This window comes from Drosophila montana, unplaced genomic scaffold, assembly GCF_035044405.1.
Source record: "Drosophila montana isolate Dmon_TW-CO22-7 unplaced genomic scaffold, ASM3504440v1 contig_3848_1, whole genome shotgun sequence".
NCBI lineage: Eukaryota > Metazoa > Arthropoda > Insecta > Diptera > Drosophilidae > Drosophila > Drosophila montana.
Window position 1 is genome coordinate 3,191,503 of NW_026998720.1, and position 16,276 is coordinate 3,207,778.

General features: G+C 39.4%; 1 protein-coding gene across 1 annotated transcript in view; it reads left to right on the plus strand.

The window, feature by feature from the left end:
* timeout overlaps positions 1–16,276 on the plus strand; it is a 98,507-nt gene that overhangs the window by 77,105 nt on the left and 5,126 nt on the right. The window contains exons 13-15 of the mRNA XM_064697285.1: positions 14,122–14,214; positions 14,327–14,375; positions 15,500–15,641. Coding sequence (XP_064553355.1) covers positions 14,122–14,214; positions 14,327–14,375; positions 15,500–15,641 — 284 coding nt within the window. The remainder of the gene's footprint in view (positions 1–14,121; positions 14,215–14,326; positions 14,376–15,499; positions 15,642–16,276) is intronic.

A 16,276-nucleotide genomic window follows, 5' to 3' on the forward strand; every position in this document is an offset into this window, starting at 1 on the left:
TATTAAATTCGGTTTGGCTTTGCAGACTTTTTGGCATTTAATTTTGGTGTATAAATAACAAGTGCTTGGCTAAGCAGCTGCTGGTTATGAGGTGGCAAAGTGCAAAACGCTGCCCCGGCAACCCGCTCGCCGGCAGCGTCCCTTGACCTGCATAAATAAACAGCAAAAGGATGTGAGAGCGAAAACTGCTGACAAAACTTATAAATCCCAGATATCCTGACCTTAATGCTACGTTGAATACCAAATGATGATGCCGCTAGCTCGCTTAGTGCATGTGTGTGCGTGTGTGTGTGTGTGAGGGTGTAAAGTACTGAAAGCCAACGCCAACGCTTAAACATAAACACAAACAGCGTCAAGGCAGCTGCAAGTTGACTGGCAGCAAAAAAAAAATCGATGTCAAAGTGCTGGCTGCAAACTTACACCCAGACCATACACACACACAGGCACACATACACTGACGCATAGTAGGTGTCGCTTTCCTGTAGGTGTCGCTTTCATGATGGCAGGTTAACTATGCATATACGCAACGCAACGCTGGAGTGCCTGCTAAATATTTTCAAGGATAGCCTGACAAACAAACAAATAGTCGTATTTCTCAATGTTTACGTGTGTGCGTGCGTGTGTGTGTGTGTGTGTGTAGGAAACCAAAAAGTTTGTTAGTGCTGTGCGTCGCTTGAGCGCTTATTGTTTGCCACTTTCAAGGATATTGGCATTTGGTTAGCTTTTTTATATATATTTGTTTTTTGTTTTTTTGCATTTCTTCTTTTGCAATTGAACCTTGAAATGGGATACGTCAGTTACGCCCACGCAGCGTCTGCCCCTGCTTTGCATATTTTCACTATTTCTCTTTAGGGGTCGTCCAGCTACGTGACTTTGCGCTTGGTTTCTGGCAACTAGACACAACTACAACCAACGTCTGACCCCAGCCATCGTCGCTATATAAATAAATTATCAGTTTATGTTTTATCATAGAGAACTTGTGCAAAGCTTTAACCTCAAGGCATCTTACAATTACGCATATAGCCAGGAGCAGGCAAAAATCAAATTGTTTCTCATATTTTTTTAAAGCTTTGCCTTTTTTTTTATTTTTTGGGACAGTGATATATTATGAACGAGATTCACTTTGACCACAGATAACTTTTATAAGATTTGAATTAAATTTAATGTAATACAAAATTAGTTTAATTTAAATTAAAATTCTATTTAATTATATTAAAATTTTGCCAAACTAAAAAGTATTTTTTTAAAGTATCATTAAAGTTTAGTTAAATTTGATTAAATTTTGTAATGCGTTGAATAACCTATATCTGATCATAGTTCGTATGTCTGTTCTTTTGATATTTATTTATATATATTGGGAAGACAGGCTGATAATTCACGTTTTCCGAGGTGGGTCACGCACTTAACCATCCCTAATAAGTATAATAAATAAACTGTTTTCTAAAACCCAGTTTTTCAAGAGTCATTTGGATGATTCGTCTATTAATTCAAATATGAGATTTGAGATCATATTAAATATTCCACATTCCAAAATTGATAAATATTTTCTTTTCACAATTAAGTTTAAATACTTAAAGATGAAATTGAATTAAACAGTGGAATAACACGTTGCAAAATTGTAATGCGATATGCCAAGCACATTTGGCCGCTGTGTATATGTATATATAACTGTGTTTAAGATATAAGATATTATCCTCAGTATTAAGTTTCAATTAAATTGTACAAGCTTGCATTGAAGTTAACCTAATTAATTTACAAATTTACGAAATGTTTTTAAGCACAAATGATTGTCGATGGAAGGCGTGCTTATCTAGCAGCAGAGTGCAGCCATCCGCATTGCAGCTGACTTTTCCGGTCCATTTAGTTGTACATAATGTGCTTACACACACACACGCACACACACATACACATGTGTGCAGCATATGCGCATTTGTGGTGTGTCTTGCCACACAAAATTCGCAACGCGGCTGTTTTCTACACGCCGTCATTTTTATGACATTTCCGATGAATACAAAATGCTTAATTAAATGTCGTTGCATGTATTTGTTGCTTTTGTTGTTCTAGTTGTTGTTGCCGTTGTTGTATTTGTTGTAGCACAAATTGCCAAGCTTTGTCGGCTGAGGCAAGGACCTTGCTTGCCGCATCCGCAGCGCAAGCCCCAGCCCTTGCCGCCGACCCCCTGCTCAGCCTGTTGGCGGCATGTGATGACACGCATAATTTATTCAATTTTCGTTCAGTGTGTGTGTGTGTGCTTCTGCGTGCGTGCGTGTGTGTGTGTGTGCGTCGGCATGTGCCGGCTGGGGTTTCCTGCTGCTGTTGCTGCTGTTCCTTCTAGCTGCGTCTCTTAGTTCAGGTTTTTCGCAGCTCTAATGCTTAAATTACACATTCAAATACACGATGGCACGCGCACACACGCACACTCGCACACACACACACACGCGCGCACATTCGCCGCAGTCATGTGCGACATTTTGCTGGGGTTAGGGCATCCCTAGGGGGAGTCGGGGGGCTGGCTTTTTGCGTACGTTTTGTTTCCCACTTGCGCAAATAATGATCCCCAGACACATTCTATGCCATTTCTTTTTGCTGCTTTGTTGTTGCGTATTTACTGCAAAGATTATTTGCAATGCCAGGTTGCCGCTCGCTGTGTATGTGTGTGCGTGTGTGTTTGAGTGTGTTTGTATGTGTTTGTGTGTGTTTGTGTGTGGCACATCGTGTCTGGCTCCGTGTGTGGCGGTTCGGGGTGGCAGCTCATAGTGCGCTGGTCGCTTTGTCTACAACAAATCACTTTGTTGGCGCAACACTTTAATGTCAGGGATTAGGCATTAACGTGAGATTTGCCAGCGTGCGTCCTGCTTCCTTTTATTGTATGCCATTTGCATTGTACCTAACCGACGCACACACACACTCACATAGACATACACACTCAGGTTAGCTACCACATACAATTATTTCAAGTCTGTTGTGCTCAAGTTTTGGCAAGTTAACTATTCTTAGTTTTATGTTTTTGTTTGTTTCACTGTTTTTTTTTGGAGAGCTAAATCTGGTACTTCAGCTGCTGGCTTTCGGTAATGGTGCAATATTTTAAGTACACTAACAGAAAAGTGTATGCTTAAATGCTGTATTCAAGTCGGCAAGCTCTCATATATCCGATGAATTTTTTTTCGATCCCCCTTTTAAAGAGCTTAAAAATCTACTTCCGTCTCTGGCTTTCAACAAAGGTGCATCATAAGTACACTGTGAGAGAAATGTATGCGGTCTATTAAATTGCATTATTCCCGTTAAAAAATTCTCTTGAGGATTTAATTTCTGGCTATTTTTTTAGATTTTCCTCTTCCAGAGAACTGCACTCTAGTTTTTGTTATTGTATTATTATTACTTATTATTGTGTGTTATTATTATTAAACAATAATTTTCTTATAACTGCAGCACCCCAAAATAAAAGCAAGATTAAATAATTGTATGAGGAAAAAGCCTTAAAGCTGTGGACATTGCTCTAAAAATAAACAATATAACAATATTTCTCTCACAACAATGTATGGAAGTATAACAACAATATGTGCTGCATGTTGAGTGCTTTTATCGAAGTAAATTGACTTTTCCGTTGAGTTAAAAACATCAAGGAATATTTTGAATTAAAATTGAATAGTTAAATGTTTGCGTGGGAAAATGCAGGGCAAATAGACTCGACTTGATACGGGATGGTTCCAAAAACTACACTCAATTTTCAAGAGAGAGTTATATTGACTACGGCAAATCAATATTTTCTGTGCCGCTTCGGCTATTGGAAAATCTGCTTATGAAATTTCCAATTGCAGTGAAAACTTGAGCTGCATTTTCCATGAACTGCTCCATTTTTGCTTTATGGGCGCCGCAAATATGGAATATTTGTGTTGGCTTTGCATATTTCATGAAAAACGCAATTGTTTTGCAACAGCAGCAACAAAAAACAGCAGCGATTGCTGCTCTTCACCCACCCACTTTTCCACCCAGTTTTCCATTTGGCATTTGAAGTGCTTTTGGAAGTTGTGCAAAAACCAGCCATCAAAATCTGTGTTTTATCTTTTTCCTTTTTTGTTGTTACTTTTCGCAAAAATGTTTTGCGTGGGCTGCACTGTGAGAGGGATGCGGGGTGGCGGCGTGTGCCGCCCATGAACTGCAAATTGCGTACGCAAATTGCCTGCTTAAACGGCGCGTACTTCAGTAGCACTCCACCCCCCCAGCTCCGCTCGGATAACCAACGTCTGTGTCTATTTCGCGCCTGTAAATCGTAAATCAGCGCAGATTATTGTTGCTTCTTTCAGAGATTCCCCGAAAAGCAACCCTCAACTAGCGCCCATTTGCATTTGTATCTTTTCTTTGCCGAACGCGTTTTTCAATTTGAAGCAGCTTAAAGCCATGCCGCTTGTCTTTTGCAGTCGGAGCTGTTTCTTCATAAATATGCAAATTTCATCCCCGCACAACCACCCGTTCCCCCATTCCCATCCATTGCTGCCGTGCGACCGTCTGGCAGTAGCTGCGGTTACCGCCCGCCTTGCCTTTCGCTCTCCTGTGCTTCACTGAGCTTTGAGCCTTGCACGAGTAGAAAAAATCAAGAAAGACCAGCTATCTTTGCCACACCGAAGATTAAATACCCTTACATACTGCTTGTAAATACATAAAGCATTTTATATTGTAGTCCGATTTGATACGGCTTAGCAGATGTGTTAAGCGAATAGTGAAGCTTACATTTGCTGAGTTAAGTCGAGAAACTTAAGACCGATTCATACCATAGAACTGAATTATAAAATAAGCCGATGTATATCAAATTTTTCTTTAAAAATAAGAAAGTTGTTAATACAATAGTTTAATTTCTGACGGATCGTTTCTATATAGCAGCCATATGATAAAATGGATGGATCCGACATATTTTAGACCTTTAAAGTTTTATGAAGCTGAGAGCCTACTTTGCACTCCTAGAGGGACGTAATATGTCAACTCGATGCTAATAAAGAATGTAGATGTACTTTATGTGCTCGGCACTGTGTCCTGCTATGCGTTACGAATTTGGTGACAAAATTATAATACCCTCTACAAGGGTATACAAATATTTGATTATATGCTACCTAACGTCTTGCTGTACACTTGCTCAACTAGCTGTCGCGCCCCCTCGCCTCCGCCCCCCCTGTCTTATCAAAGTGGGTAGCAGCTAACGATTTTGATTGTTATGTACATATAACTCGATGCTCTCGGATTGCAGGAGCCGGAGCCTGAGCCCCAACCCGAACCGTAAACAAAGGAGCTCAAGTGTGGCGACCCCAGCTAGAGACTGTTGCTTGGCTTTGTGTTTGCCCACCACCTTAAGTGCTGCGTGTGTGTGTCTGCCACCGCATTACTCATACGCCGCGTTGCGGTCGCTTTGGCTGCAGCTTAAGAGCCACTTGGCCCGAGCCCGGGCATGTTTAATTGAGCCCAGCGACAAGGTGGTGTGTGTGCGTGTGTGTGAGGGTGGTTGTGTGTGCGTTATCTGGCGGCACTTTTGCCGCCATCTAATTAGACATTGTGACTGCCTTAATTGGCTCAAACGCTTGGACTTTATAACTTTTCGAGGGGTGTACCTGCCCTGCCCCCTCAGATCAAACACAAATTATTATTGCTCAATCAGTTGCTCGTATATATTTTATCTTTTATATACGCGTGCCATATTTCTTGTTGTTTCTTTGTCATACATAAATAAAATGCCCACAGGATGTTCATCATTTCATTTTCATATTTGGACGTTTCTTTTTTTTTTTTTGTTTTGTCCCAAAGCTGCTTTGCATTCTTCATTTGTTTGTGTGCGCATGAATTTTATATGGCCTCGCACAAACAATGCCAAAATCAATAAAATTAAATTGAAAATCATAAACTGCCAGACAACCTGGCTGAGTCACAGCAACAACAGCAATAACAATAATAACAACAATAACTAATGCGCTTCGTTTGTTTCAATGCAGCAGCTGCACAAAAGTTTTTTAAAAGATATTTTCGCCGCATCCGAACTATGCAGACTTTAGGCATGGGTCAGTTAAGATTGTATTGAAGTTTATTTAAATTTATAAATAGTATCTACAAAACAGTTACCTGCGACAAAGGTATCTATATCTAAAGATATCTTTGTAGATTTGTAGCATGCTAATATAAAAGCATATGCAATTCATATTTTAACTATCGGCCACAATTTGGTTAATTCAAAGAACTATCGAGAATGACAAAAACAATCGATTTTGACAGCCGGCAAAAGTGCAATTTTGCGCCAAATTTAATTGAAATTTTGTAAAAGATTAACCAGAATTATTTTCTGAATTTAATTGAAACTTAATTTGACTCAAGATTATTTTTCGTTCTTTCGTTTTAAAAAGGAACTGGTTCGCATCAGGAATTCCAATTAGCTTGTTATAATGAACTGAACTGTTATTTGAGTAAAATGTTGAGAAGATATTAGAACCCAGGGGTTGAACCACAGACACGTAGATAGTTCGAACCCAAGGATTGACTTAAACACAGTAAGCTACTTCAAACCCAAAGGGGAAGACTGATTCAAACCGTGAACCAAATCACTAACAGGTTCTTTTTTTATTTGAGTTGCAGCCTTAATATTTTGGCTAAAATACTTGCACTCAATTTTATTTCGCAAAAGATCAAACAGGATTACTTTCTAAATTTAATTGGAATTGGAATTTAATTTGACTATAGTTTATTTGACTTTTGTTCGTCAAAGAGGGCTGAACCCAAGGCTTCATACTGTTGAACTGAACCGGTTCGCATTCGGTATTCTAATATGCTTATTAGAGCTAGTTCGATCCCAAGGATTGAATCAAAGATATAGAGCTGGTTAAAACCCTACGTTTGATTCAAAGAAAGAGATCTGGTTTAAATCCAAGAGAGAAAGCTGGCCCGAAACACGACCCGAACCACTGTCAGACTTTCTTTTGCGTTGCAGCCTTTTTTGCAAGCCTACCTAATGGAATCTCCAATGTTTAAGAAAAGCTTGATATATTTAGAATAGTTCTTTGAGCATAAATTATATTTTGTTATTTTGGTTATGCTACAATTTGTTTAAGCTAGATGCCCTTCGAGCTGGCTTTATGTTTGTGGATTGTCACTCGTAATTCACAATTGAGTCGTACGACTTTATAATTCAATTTTTGCCAAGCAGAGGCTGCACAAAAGTTTTCGATGGCTAACACAGCTGCTTGTTTACCCTTTGTTGCTGTTTCTAAAATTCCCCAAGTTTATTATATCTTAGTTTTGTGCACCTTCCCGTGTGTGTATGTGTGTGTTTGTGGGTGAGTGTGTTTGGCATTTATAGAGCTTTAATTAATCAAATTGTGCACTTGATTGCCAGTGGCCTTTTGATTGTGATAAATAAATTTGATTATTGCATTTCACATCTTTGGCTGTGAATTATTTGATAATGTTATTTTAAATGGCAACACACGATTTACTTGAATGAAATAAATAGCAATATTGATTCAATAAATATATTTGGTTTCCATTTAAGCAACTTGCCTTTGGTTATATCAAAGTTTATTTTTATTTCTAACTAATCTTAAGTGCCTGATATGGCTTAAATTCGAGCTGTTCTATTTAATTAAAATCACTTTTGTTGAAAAAAATGCGTATTTAAACTTCGCCCAACTATGCGATTCTCATGAATTCAAGGGAGGCCTTCAGATTTTCAAGTTAGTGTCGATAGAACGTGCTTGACTAGAGGATGCCATGTATCTAGCTTCTAGTTGAAAAAAAAACACACATTCCAGTAGCGGCAACAATAACAACAATACATGAATTTGTTTTAGATGGAATTTAAAATTTTCAGTAAAATATAATGTAAAATTATAAATTCAATATTACATTGTATCACTTAAATTTAACAAATATATAATAAGCCAAGATTATAACCTAGTTTTGCGTTTAAGATTGTGGAAAACGGGGCTCACGCACCGAAGGAAAGGAGCTGGTTCGATTTGCGAACTGAATCACGTTTTCGGGTCAACCATTTTATTTTTGTGTTGGGGCCTTGGGACTTTTTTCAAAACTAGAAAGTGGGAAGTAGAATAATCTGCGACATATTTTATATATCGATATCTATCGATTTTGGATAAATGAAAATTAGATAAGCATTTAATCTGCGTATTGTTAACGCGAATCTACCTTCAAAATGTAATTTTCCAGATCTTTAGTTCAATGGCTTTTGCCTGTCTCAAGGGAAAGACAAATTAAAATACAACATAACTCAAGGAAAAGTAAAAGCCATTTGTGCATTGCCAAAGACAAATATGAAAACATAATTTTAAATAAAAATCACTTGACAACTTTTCTAATTTACGCATAAAGTTTGGAGCGCATTTTAATTATATTTTGTTTTCTTTGTGAAAATAATTCGGCTGGGCAATGCAAACTCCCACCCAAAAAAAAGAGCAGAAAATGATGTTGCAATTAAAGCACAGAAAAAAGGAAAATCAGCGACAACCCTCGCAGCAAGAGCAGCAGAGGCAGCGGCAGCGGCAGCAAAATGTGCATGAATTAGCGCGATTTACATGAAAATTTCATAAATATGTAAGCGACGTGGACAGGTCCCGAGAGTGGGAGGTGTCCGGGTGGTTGGTGATGGGCTTGTGAGGGGTGCGTTGGAGGGCTCGCTTGTGTCACGAATTCAAGGTACGAGTAATCAAAGCAAAAATTACCTTATTAACATAATCCGCAGTGGCCAAATGAGCCGATGTTACTGCTGCTTCTTGTTGTTGCAGAAGGCGTGGCTAGCGGCTAGTGTCTAGTGGCAGCAGTGGCAGTAGTCGCTCAGCGAGCAGGGCTCAGCGCGCGTTTGTTCCTGTGGCCCCTGATTAGCGTTTGCCTTGGGGCAAGCGAACGCGTCCCTCACGTCTAAGCGGCTTTGCGCGCGGCGTCTGTAAATCCTTGATGATAAGTTTTCCTACTGCAGCAGGTCCTGTCCAGCTCAAAGCTGAGGCTGTGACGCGTCGCGAGAGCAGCCACTGATTAATATGCAGACGTTTAAATTTCGTTTTTCGTTTTGATTTGGTAGCCTTTTTCTTTTTGTTTGTTTTTTCTTTTTCTTGTTTAATTTATTTTTTGTTTATTTTTGGTTTGTTTTGTTTATTTGTCACAGTTTGCTTTAAATGTTAAGTACTGAAATTAAATGCAGGTTGCAGTTAAACTGAATGCCAAAATTAGGAGGCAGCACAGCTTTAATGTCTTTTTTAAATGTATATTTTAAATATTTATTTAAGACTTTAATTTTTATTTAATAACTGGATACGTTAAATACACCCTTCTTTCTAGCATAAAAATAATATTAACAAATATAACTAAGTCTAAAGTGGATTGTTTTTTTGGCCCAGTACCAATTGGAGCTATCATATAAAAGTTTCTTTTTACGCTGTTGTCTACTCGTGAGTGTTCCGGTGTTTGTGTGTGTGTATGGCTAACATGCAGCGGAAATGAGCTGGTTTTTTACACACACAAGCTAACACTAAGAAAACTTGGCTAAATATATGAGTTTTTTTGCCAGCAGCTCTAAAAAAAAGGGAAGAACTAAAACTAGCAGCGCACAAAAGTATGCTACATAAATTTATGAATGACTAAACGAAAATAGCGCCAGCTGAGTTCACAGCAGCGAGTCAGGCCTTCAGCTGCTGGCACATCCTGCGCTGCCAGGCAATAACAACAAAAGTCACAGCTTCCTTGACGCCTTGATGTCTGCCACAAAAAAATTTGACGTTTGCTGCTTGCCACACGCAACAACAACAAATAGAAGCGACAGGCATAAGCATCATAACAAAGCATTTACACACACAGACACACATGCACACACACCCTCACAGACCTAGACACAGCATTAAACATGTGGTTTGGGCTTTGGGCCAAAATTTACTTTAAGTTAAATTTAGATTTTCTTTGATTTTATTTATTATTTATTTTACTTTTTGTTTTTGGCAACTCGTAGGCTTTTGGCCTCACATTTGTTTAGTCACTTTTTGATTGGAGTATGCACTGCACGCGTGTCCTTGCGTTCATACATCCAGCACTAGACTGAGCTTAGCATGCAACCAGGACATGCCTTTTTAAGCAGCCGAGTGCTGCGAATCGGAATTTCTTTTCGAATTTCGAATTCGAGCCAGCGCCTGCGCCGCTATTGTGTCAATGAGCGTTCGCTCTCGTTCGCTCTCGTCTTGTGCGTTTCTCTCTGTTTGTCGCCTTTGCTGCTTTTGCTGTTTCTCATTTTCTCTCGCTGACTGGGTTTTGTTATTATTTTGCTTATCGCTGCTGTCGTCGTTGTCATCACCTGTTTGCATTTGCGAAGTCCTTGAAACTGACTGCTTGCACACGCACGCATGTGGTGGGCCAGGATTATGTCCTGTTGCTTAAGTAGCGGCTCAGCTACGTTTGCTTTGCGTAGACAATCATGCCAACTTAGGCAACATCACATGCCCCCTGCAGCTGCCACTTCACAGTGCAGCCAACTGGCGTTGACTTTGCGCCTGTTGTTGCCACAGATGCAGTTGCTAACCTGTGGCAGACAAACCACATTATGTAATAATGTTTCGCTTGACTCTGCTGGTTGTTTGTCGAGCGAGCGGGGGCACTGTGGCTGGTGTGAGCACTGGGTTGGACATTCTCAACGCTGCGTGTTAAAGTTGAAATTAATTGCTGCCGAAAAATGGTTATTACCAAAGGTGTGGGTAGATGACTGTCTGCTGCAGACCACAAACTCAACAAGGAGCACATATGCCACAGCATGCAACAGCAGCAGCAGCAGCAGCAACACCCGAAAACACCAACAGCAGAGAGCAAATACACTCGGAGAAAAAACCAAAATTGGTTTGCCTAAGTCGAGAACAAACTTTGCTCAGTTATAGTCAAGTTGGAAATTTCCGATGGTGAGATAAAACTCTTATTTCGTAAAGTGTTTTATGCCCGAAATTAAACACAATATTTAAATTTAGTCTTCATCGCAGAAGCTTGGAAATTTATTTAAGAACGTTCTGAGAATGGAAATTATTGTAAAATGTTTCTTGGGCTTAATAATTCTAAGGAAATTTGTATATAAATAATTGGTATATTTCCATTTCAAACGCTTTACGCTTGTATTGAGAATATAAAATTCTAGTAATAAGTTTCTTGTGCTTAATATTTCTTGGGAAATGCTTTCGTTTGAAATATAAATACTAGTCAACAGCTAGTTTGCCGTATTAATTTAAAGATATTATAGTCTAATAAATTTTGTACCTTCATTAAGAACGTTTTACCCTTCTTTCCAGTTTGCAAATTGTTCTAATAATTTTCTGCCTAATTAAACAAACTATTGTGTTTCCAGGAGAAAATTTTATCAATATTTTGATAATTCAATTTTTTAAAATAAGATGTTTAATCTGAACATTCAAACCTTTTTGTGCCTATTGTAGTCAATTCTAGCCTTTGCTTATTATTATAAATTGACGAGTTTCAATTAAAATCTAGATCAATTTATGTTTAACTAAAGACTTCCTAAAATTAAAATATTCTATAGATATATCTATAAATAGCTCCGAATACTATGCCGTACAAGCTACAACTCAGAATTTTGAACTTTTTCTTTGAGTGTGCATAGTTGGACAAGGTCAGGCAGGTGTTTGTGCGCGGGTATGGGTGAGTGTGTGTGTATGCGTATGTGTATGCACAAAAGTCATTAAGTGAGGCCAGCAAGTGCAAGGCACATACAAAAGCTAAGCAACAACAACATCAACATCAAAATTGACGCCGTAACGAGGTTCATGTTTAATGGCCTTGTTGTTCGCCTGGTTCCCGTTGCCAGGGTGTCGGGTCTGCTGTTTGGGCTGTCCGGCAACAAAAGCTGTGCCAAAAAAGGAGATGCACTAATATCGCTACAGTCCCGCTGTCCTTATAGTCCTTTAGTCCTGTAGTCCCGTAGTCCCGTAGTCCCGTAGTCCTTTAGACATGCACGTTGTCACCGTATCTCACACTCATTCTCTCGCAGCGCGTCCGTTTGTGCGCTGCAGCTTGAACCTGACACAGAAAATTGTATTTTAATGATGGGGCACAGCAATGCTGCAGCAGCAGCCGTGGCACAACCAACCCAAACCCCACCACCTTTCCCCTAACCCGCCCTGCACTGTGACCTGTACATTCAAGATGTTAATAAAGCGACACACGCTGCAGGTTGCGTTTGCCTGTTGGCTGTTGCCTGCCGCACAATGCAACTGCATAATGAAGTTGTAACTTGTACTTGCAACAGAGGGCCATTTTTTGGGGTTTGTTGCCATTTTGTGGCACAGCTTCAGGTGGAGCAGCAGCTGCAGTGGCAACGGCACCTGGAACAGTGGTCGGCTGCTTTCAGTTGGCATTCGCGTCAGTTGGCATGCAAATTGTTGTGTTGCATTGTTGTACTGTTTAGATCTGTCTCTCTTTCTTTCTCTCTCACTCTCTCTCTGTCTCTTTCTCTCTCTATTATTCTGTCTCTTCCTCACTCTTACTTGCTCTATATCCCATTGTGCATCCCTTTGACCTATCCCTATTCCATTTTCTGTAGAGTACGCTCTTGACTAGCTTTGCTTTTTATACCCTATACCTAAAAGGCAAAAGGGGTAAAAAGTATGTGTGCATTTCCGGGCAAAATGTTACCATGACCAAAATGAAAAAAAAGGGCTTTGTTCTTTTGTCTGCAGTCCTCGCTAGTTGATTAGCCGTAAGTGGCTCGGTGATTTGGGTAACTGGACAAGGAGGATGCAGGTTCTAATCTAGTTTAGTTATGTTAGTTTTAGTGATGCATTTGGCAACATCTATAATTAAAAGTGAAGTGTTTCATTATAGGTTTTGTGCCTATTTTAAATTCATATTACAATTTTATGAAACACAATTATATATATTAGGAATAAAAAAAAAAACAAATTGGGATGTGAATACCAAAACAGTTTTCACTATTTTCAGCACTTTATTTGCTGTGCACAGGGTATCTAGCAGTCGAGTGCTGCTCATTCAAAAATGCACGCCTGCTTGTTAGCAAGCGGCTGTGTGTGTTTTTGTATAGGTGTGTCTGCGTTTGCTGGTTGTGTCTATGTATGTATGTGTGCGTGTGGAGTGTATTTGAAGTGCACTTGTTTGTGCATTGCTGCAGTCGTAATTATTGTTAATGGCCATTTGGCAAGCGCTTGTTGTTCTGTCTTAAATCAGTACAAATTCATTTGAGGTGGAGCCGAGCCACTCAGGCGATGATTCACAATTGAAGTGATTCGTTGAGTGAGCACCCTGTATATAAGTGGGCGCACTCACAATTAACGCTGACTTTCTTAATGTTCTGTAAAATGTTATAAGGGGTCTGTTCTGCTTTTAAAGATGCAGTTCAAAACGAAACTAAACAAAGTTCCGTTTTATATATCTGCCCGAATCCTGCTTAGCGGATACCCTGTTGATTGGAGTTAAATAATATGGTAGTCATTATTCCCTCTACTTTTCTCTTTTACACTCTACTCTACTACTCTTTAATATCTACTTGATTTATTGGTCTTTTATTAACATCAAATACCCAACACACCAAGTGTCAAGCTAAGTTAAATTATTAACTTTATTATTAAGCTTTAGAATTCCAATATAATAAACCATTTTTCAGTATTTGATATTGTAGTAGGGTAGTGACTTCCCATTATCAATGGCTTGCATTCACAAAAGTGTACACGGTCTGGCAGCAGGACCCATGTATGTTAAGGATTATTTTAAGCATCACAAATAAAGAACAGCGAGTCTTAAGATCGAATACTTAAATACACCTAATTTAATAAATATGCCAAATAAACTGCTATGCCCACAAATTAAAAATATAAGGAAATTTCTTCATACCTCTTGAGAATATTGAAAACTTCATATTTAATTATATTAACAATTATTATGCATTGAAATTAGTTTAGGTATACTTCAGACTAAAACCTATTTTATCTTAAAAATCATGCATGTAAAATATATGCATACACACATGGAACATACGCATGCAGAACTCTTGAATACCCTATCTGATGTCTCATATTGGTATAGGGCAAAGGAGACGGAAGCTTTGTAAAAAAATTAATTTAATTCTGATTTCTTTTGCAGTTGATGCCATGGACGAACCAAATGCCGATGAGAATGAGGATGAGGGCAACGCTAGCGATGAGGAAATGGAAAACGAGGAGTTCGGCGAGCCAGGCAAGTGTTGAGAAACTGTGTGAATATTTAAAAATCAAATGGCGAAATGTTTTCGCAACTAATGGCAATTGTCTGTCATACGGCTCACCGTCCTTTCCTCTTTCTAATACAGATAATGGACTCACAGAGAAAACGTTCAAATTCGAGGATTTTGCTCGCAGGTAAATTAGCTACAGCCACAAATGTCCCCAAAATCCCTGCCCCTACGCCAAATACCCATTTAAATCTCAGCCGCAGGCCATTCGCAATGTTTTTTTCCTTTTATATTTTTTGGTATTTTTCTGGCCACATTTTATTGCTGTTATTTGAAAAGTTCCAAGCCATGCGCATTGATGGTCGTGTTGAAAATTGTAATTGTAATTTTAATTGAAAGGCACAAACCAAGTGCCAACACGCAGCTCGTGGCTACTAATTAAGGATTAGCGTCAGAAATTACTTGTGCCCAAAGTTTTATGGACGCCAAAAACTCGATGCCACGTCCACAGCTGCGTGTCGTTGGGGAGGGGGGAGGGTGTACTTTCTAAATGGCCACAACGGCAACAATTATATTATTAAATGGCATCAAGTTTGTGTTTGCAGCTTGTATTTAAATTGTGCCGCTATTTTGTTTGGTTGTTTCGCAAATGTTTCTCAAAGTTTTTGCTGCAGATAAATGCTTCAATTATAATTGGCTAAATTTTCAAATTTTGCATAATTTAATTGAACTTAAAACCAACTTTGACTATGCCTCTGTTCTGCATCTCTTAATATAAAACTGTTTGTACTGATTGACTGACTGACAAAGACAGCGTAAATTCCATACGTTACTGTGGTAAATTTGAGGAAAACACTTGTGCGAAACTGTTTTGTTTACAATCGATCGATCGATATTTCAGCTCTTTTTTTTAAAGATCTTTGTAAAAATTCATTTGAAACGTGTTTCGCGTGTTTTCGATAGATACAAACCTCCTTAGTGGAAGATTTGGGTCTCATGTTGTATGAGCAAAAGTTTAATTATCGACATCCAGCACAATTTCAAAGCTGTTCTAAATTGACCATCTTAAAATGTAGAAGAAGATTGTTAAAGTGCATCCCACGAAAGTAAAACGGGCGGGAAACTTTGAATAAAACCTTTTTGTTCGATCGACTTTGGATTCATTTAAACTGTCTATGTAAAACATGATTTGTGACGCGGGACTCAAGGGATAGATTTAAATTTTCCATGGTGCTTGAAAATGTGGTGTCTAAAATGTGAAGCAAAAACTTGGTTGTTTATACATAAATTTTCAAACGTTTCTCCACCCAGATTGCTGCATCCAAAAATCGTGCGCGCCTGCACTTTGGTCCTGACCGACTGGACGCAGATACCGACGCGGGCCCTTAAAGCTGCTGTCACCATACTGCATCGCATCGCTTATGGCTGCTCCTGTCCGGGCATGCTCTACCAGGTGAGTGTTTTGCTGGCCTCTTAATGCGACAGCCAAATGATTTTGGCCAACTGTTTAGCTGGGTATTGCCGTCCGCCGTCTGCCGCGTGCCGCCTTCCGCCTGCTGTTTTAATTCTGTTTTCGCCGGGACCTGTGTCCGGGCGCACATAAATCAAAGTCAAATGCAAAAAAGCGCGCTGCGGCTCAGCAGCCATGACTTCAGGCTCCAGCCTCCAGTCTTCAGACTCCGGACTCCAGTTGCCCGTTCTTTAGTCTGCAGTCGCCTAACGTTGAGGCGCCCATTTTTTCGCTGGTTTCATTTTTATGGTAATTTGTACAAATTAAGCGAACCTTTTTTCTATTTGTGCCAGCCACAAACGATATTTACTGCGCCTTCTTTATATATTTTTCAACGAGTTGCCACAACACAGGCTTCTCCCGCTCTCACCCCCTCGCTCCCTCTCTCTGCACCCCTCACTTAGTTGTTTGTCCCATTTTGAAGCCCTTCTGCTGTCAGCTGGAATTTGAACTTTTTAAGCCTTTTACGCGCTGCCTTGAGCCGCAGCATTGCTTCGGTTTTACTTTTTAGCTACTGCTGCAAACTGTGAGAACTGCGGGGAAATTAAACGTTCAAATATGCCTGTTTGTGTTGCTTG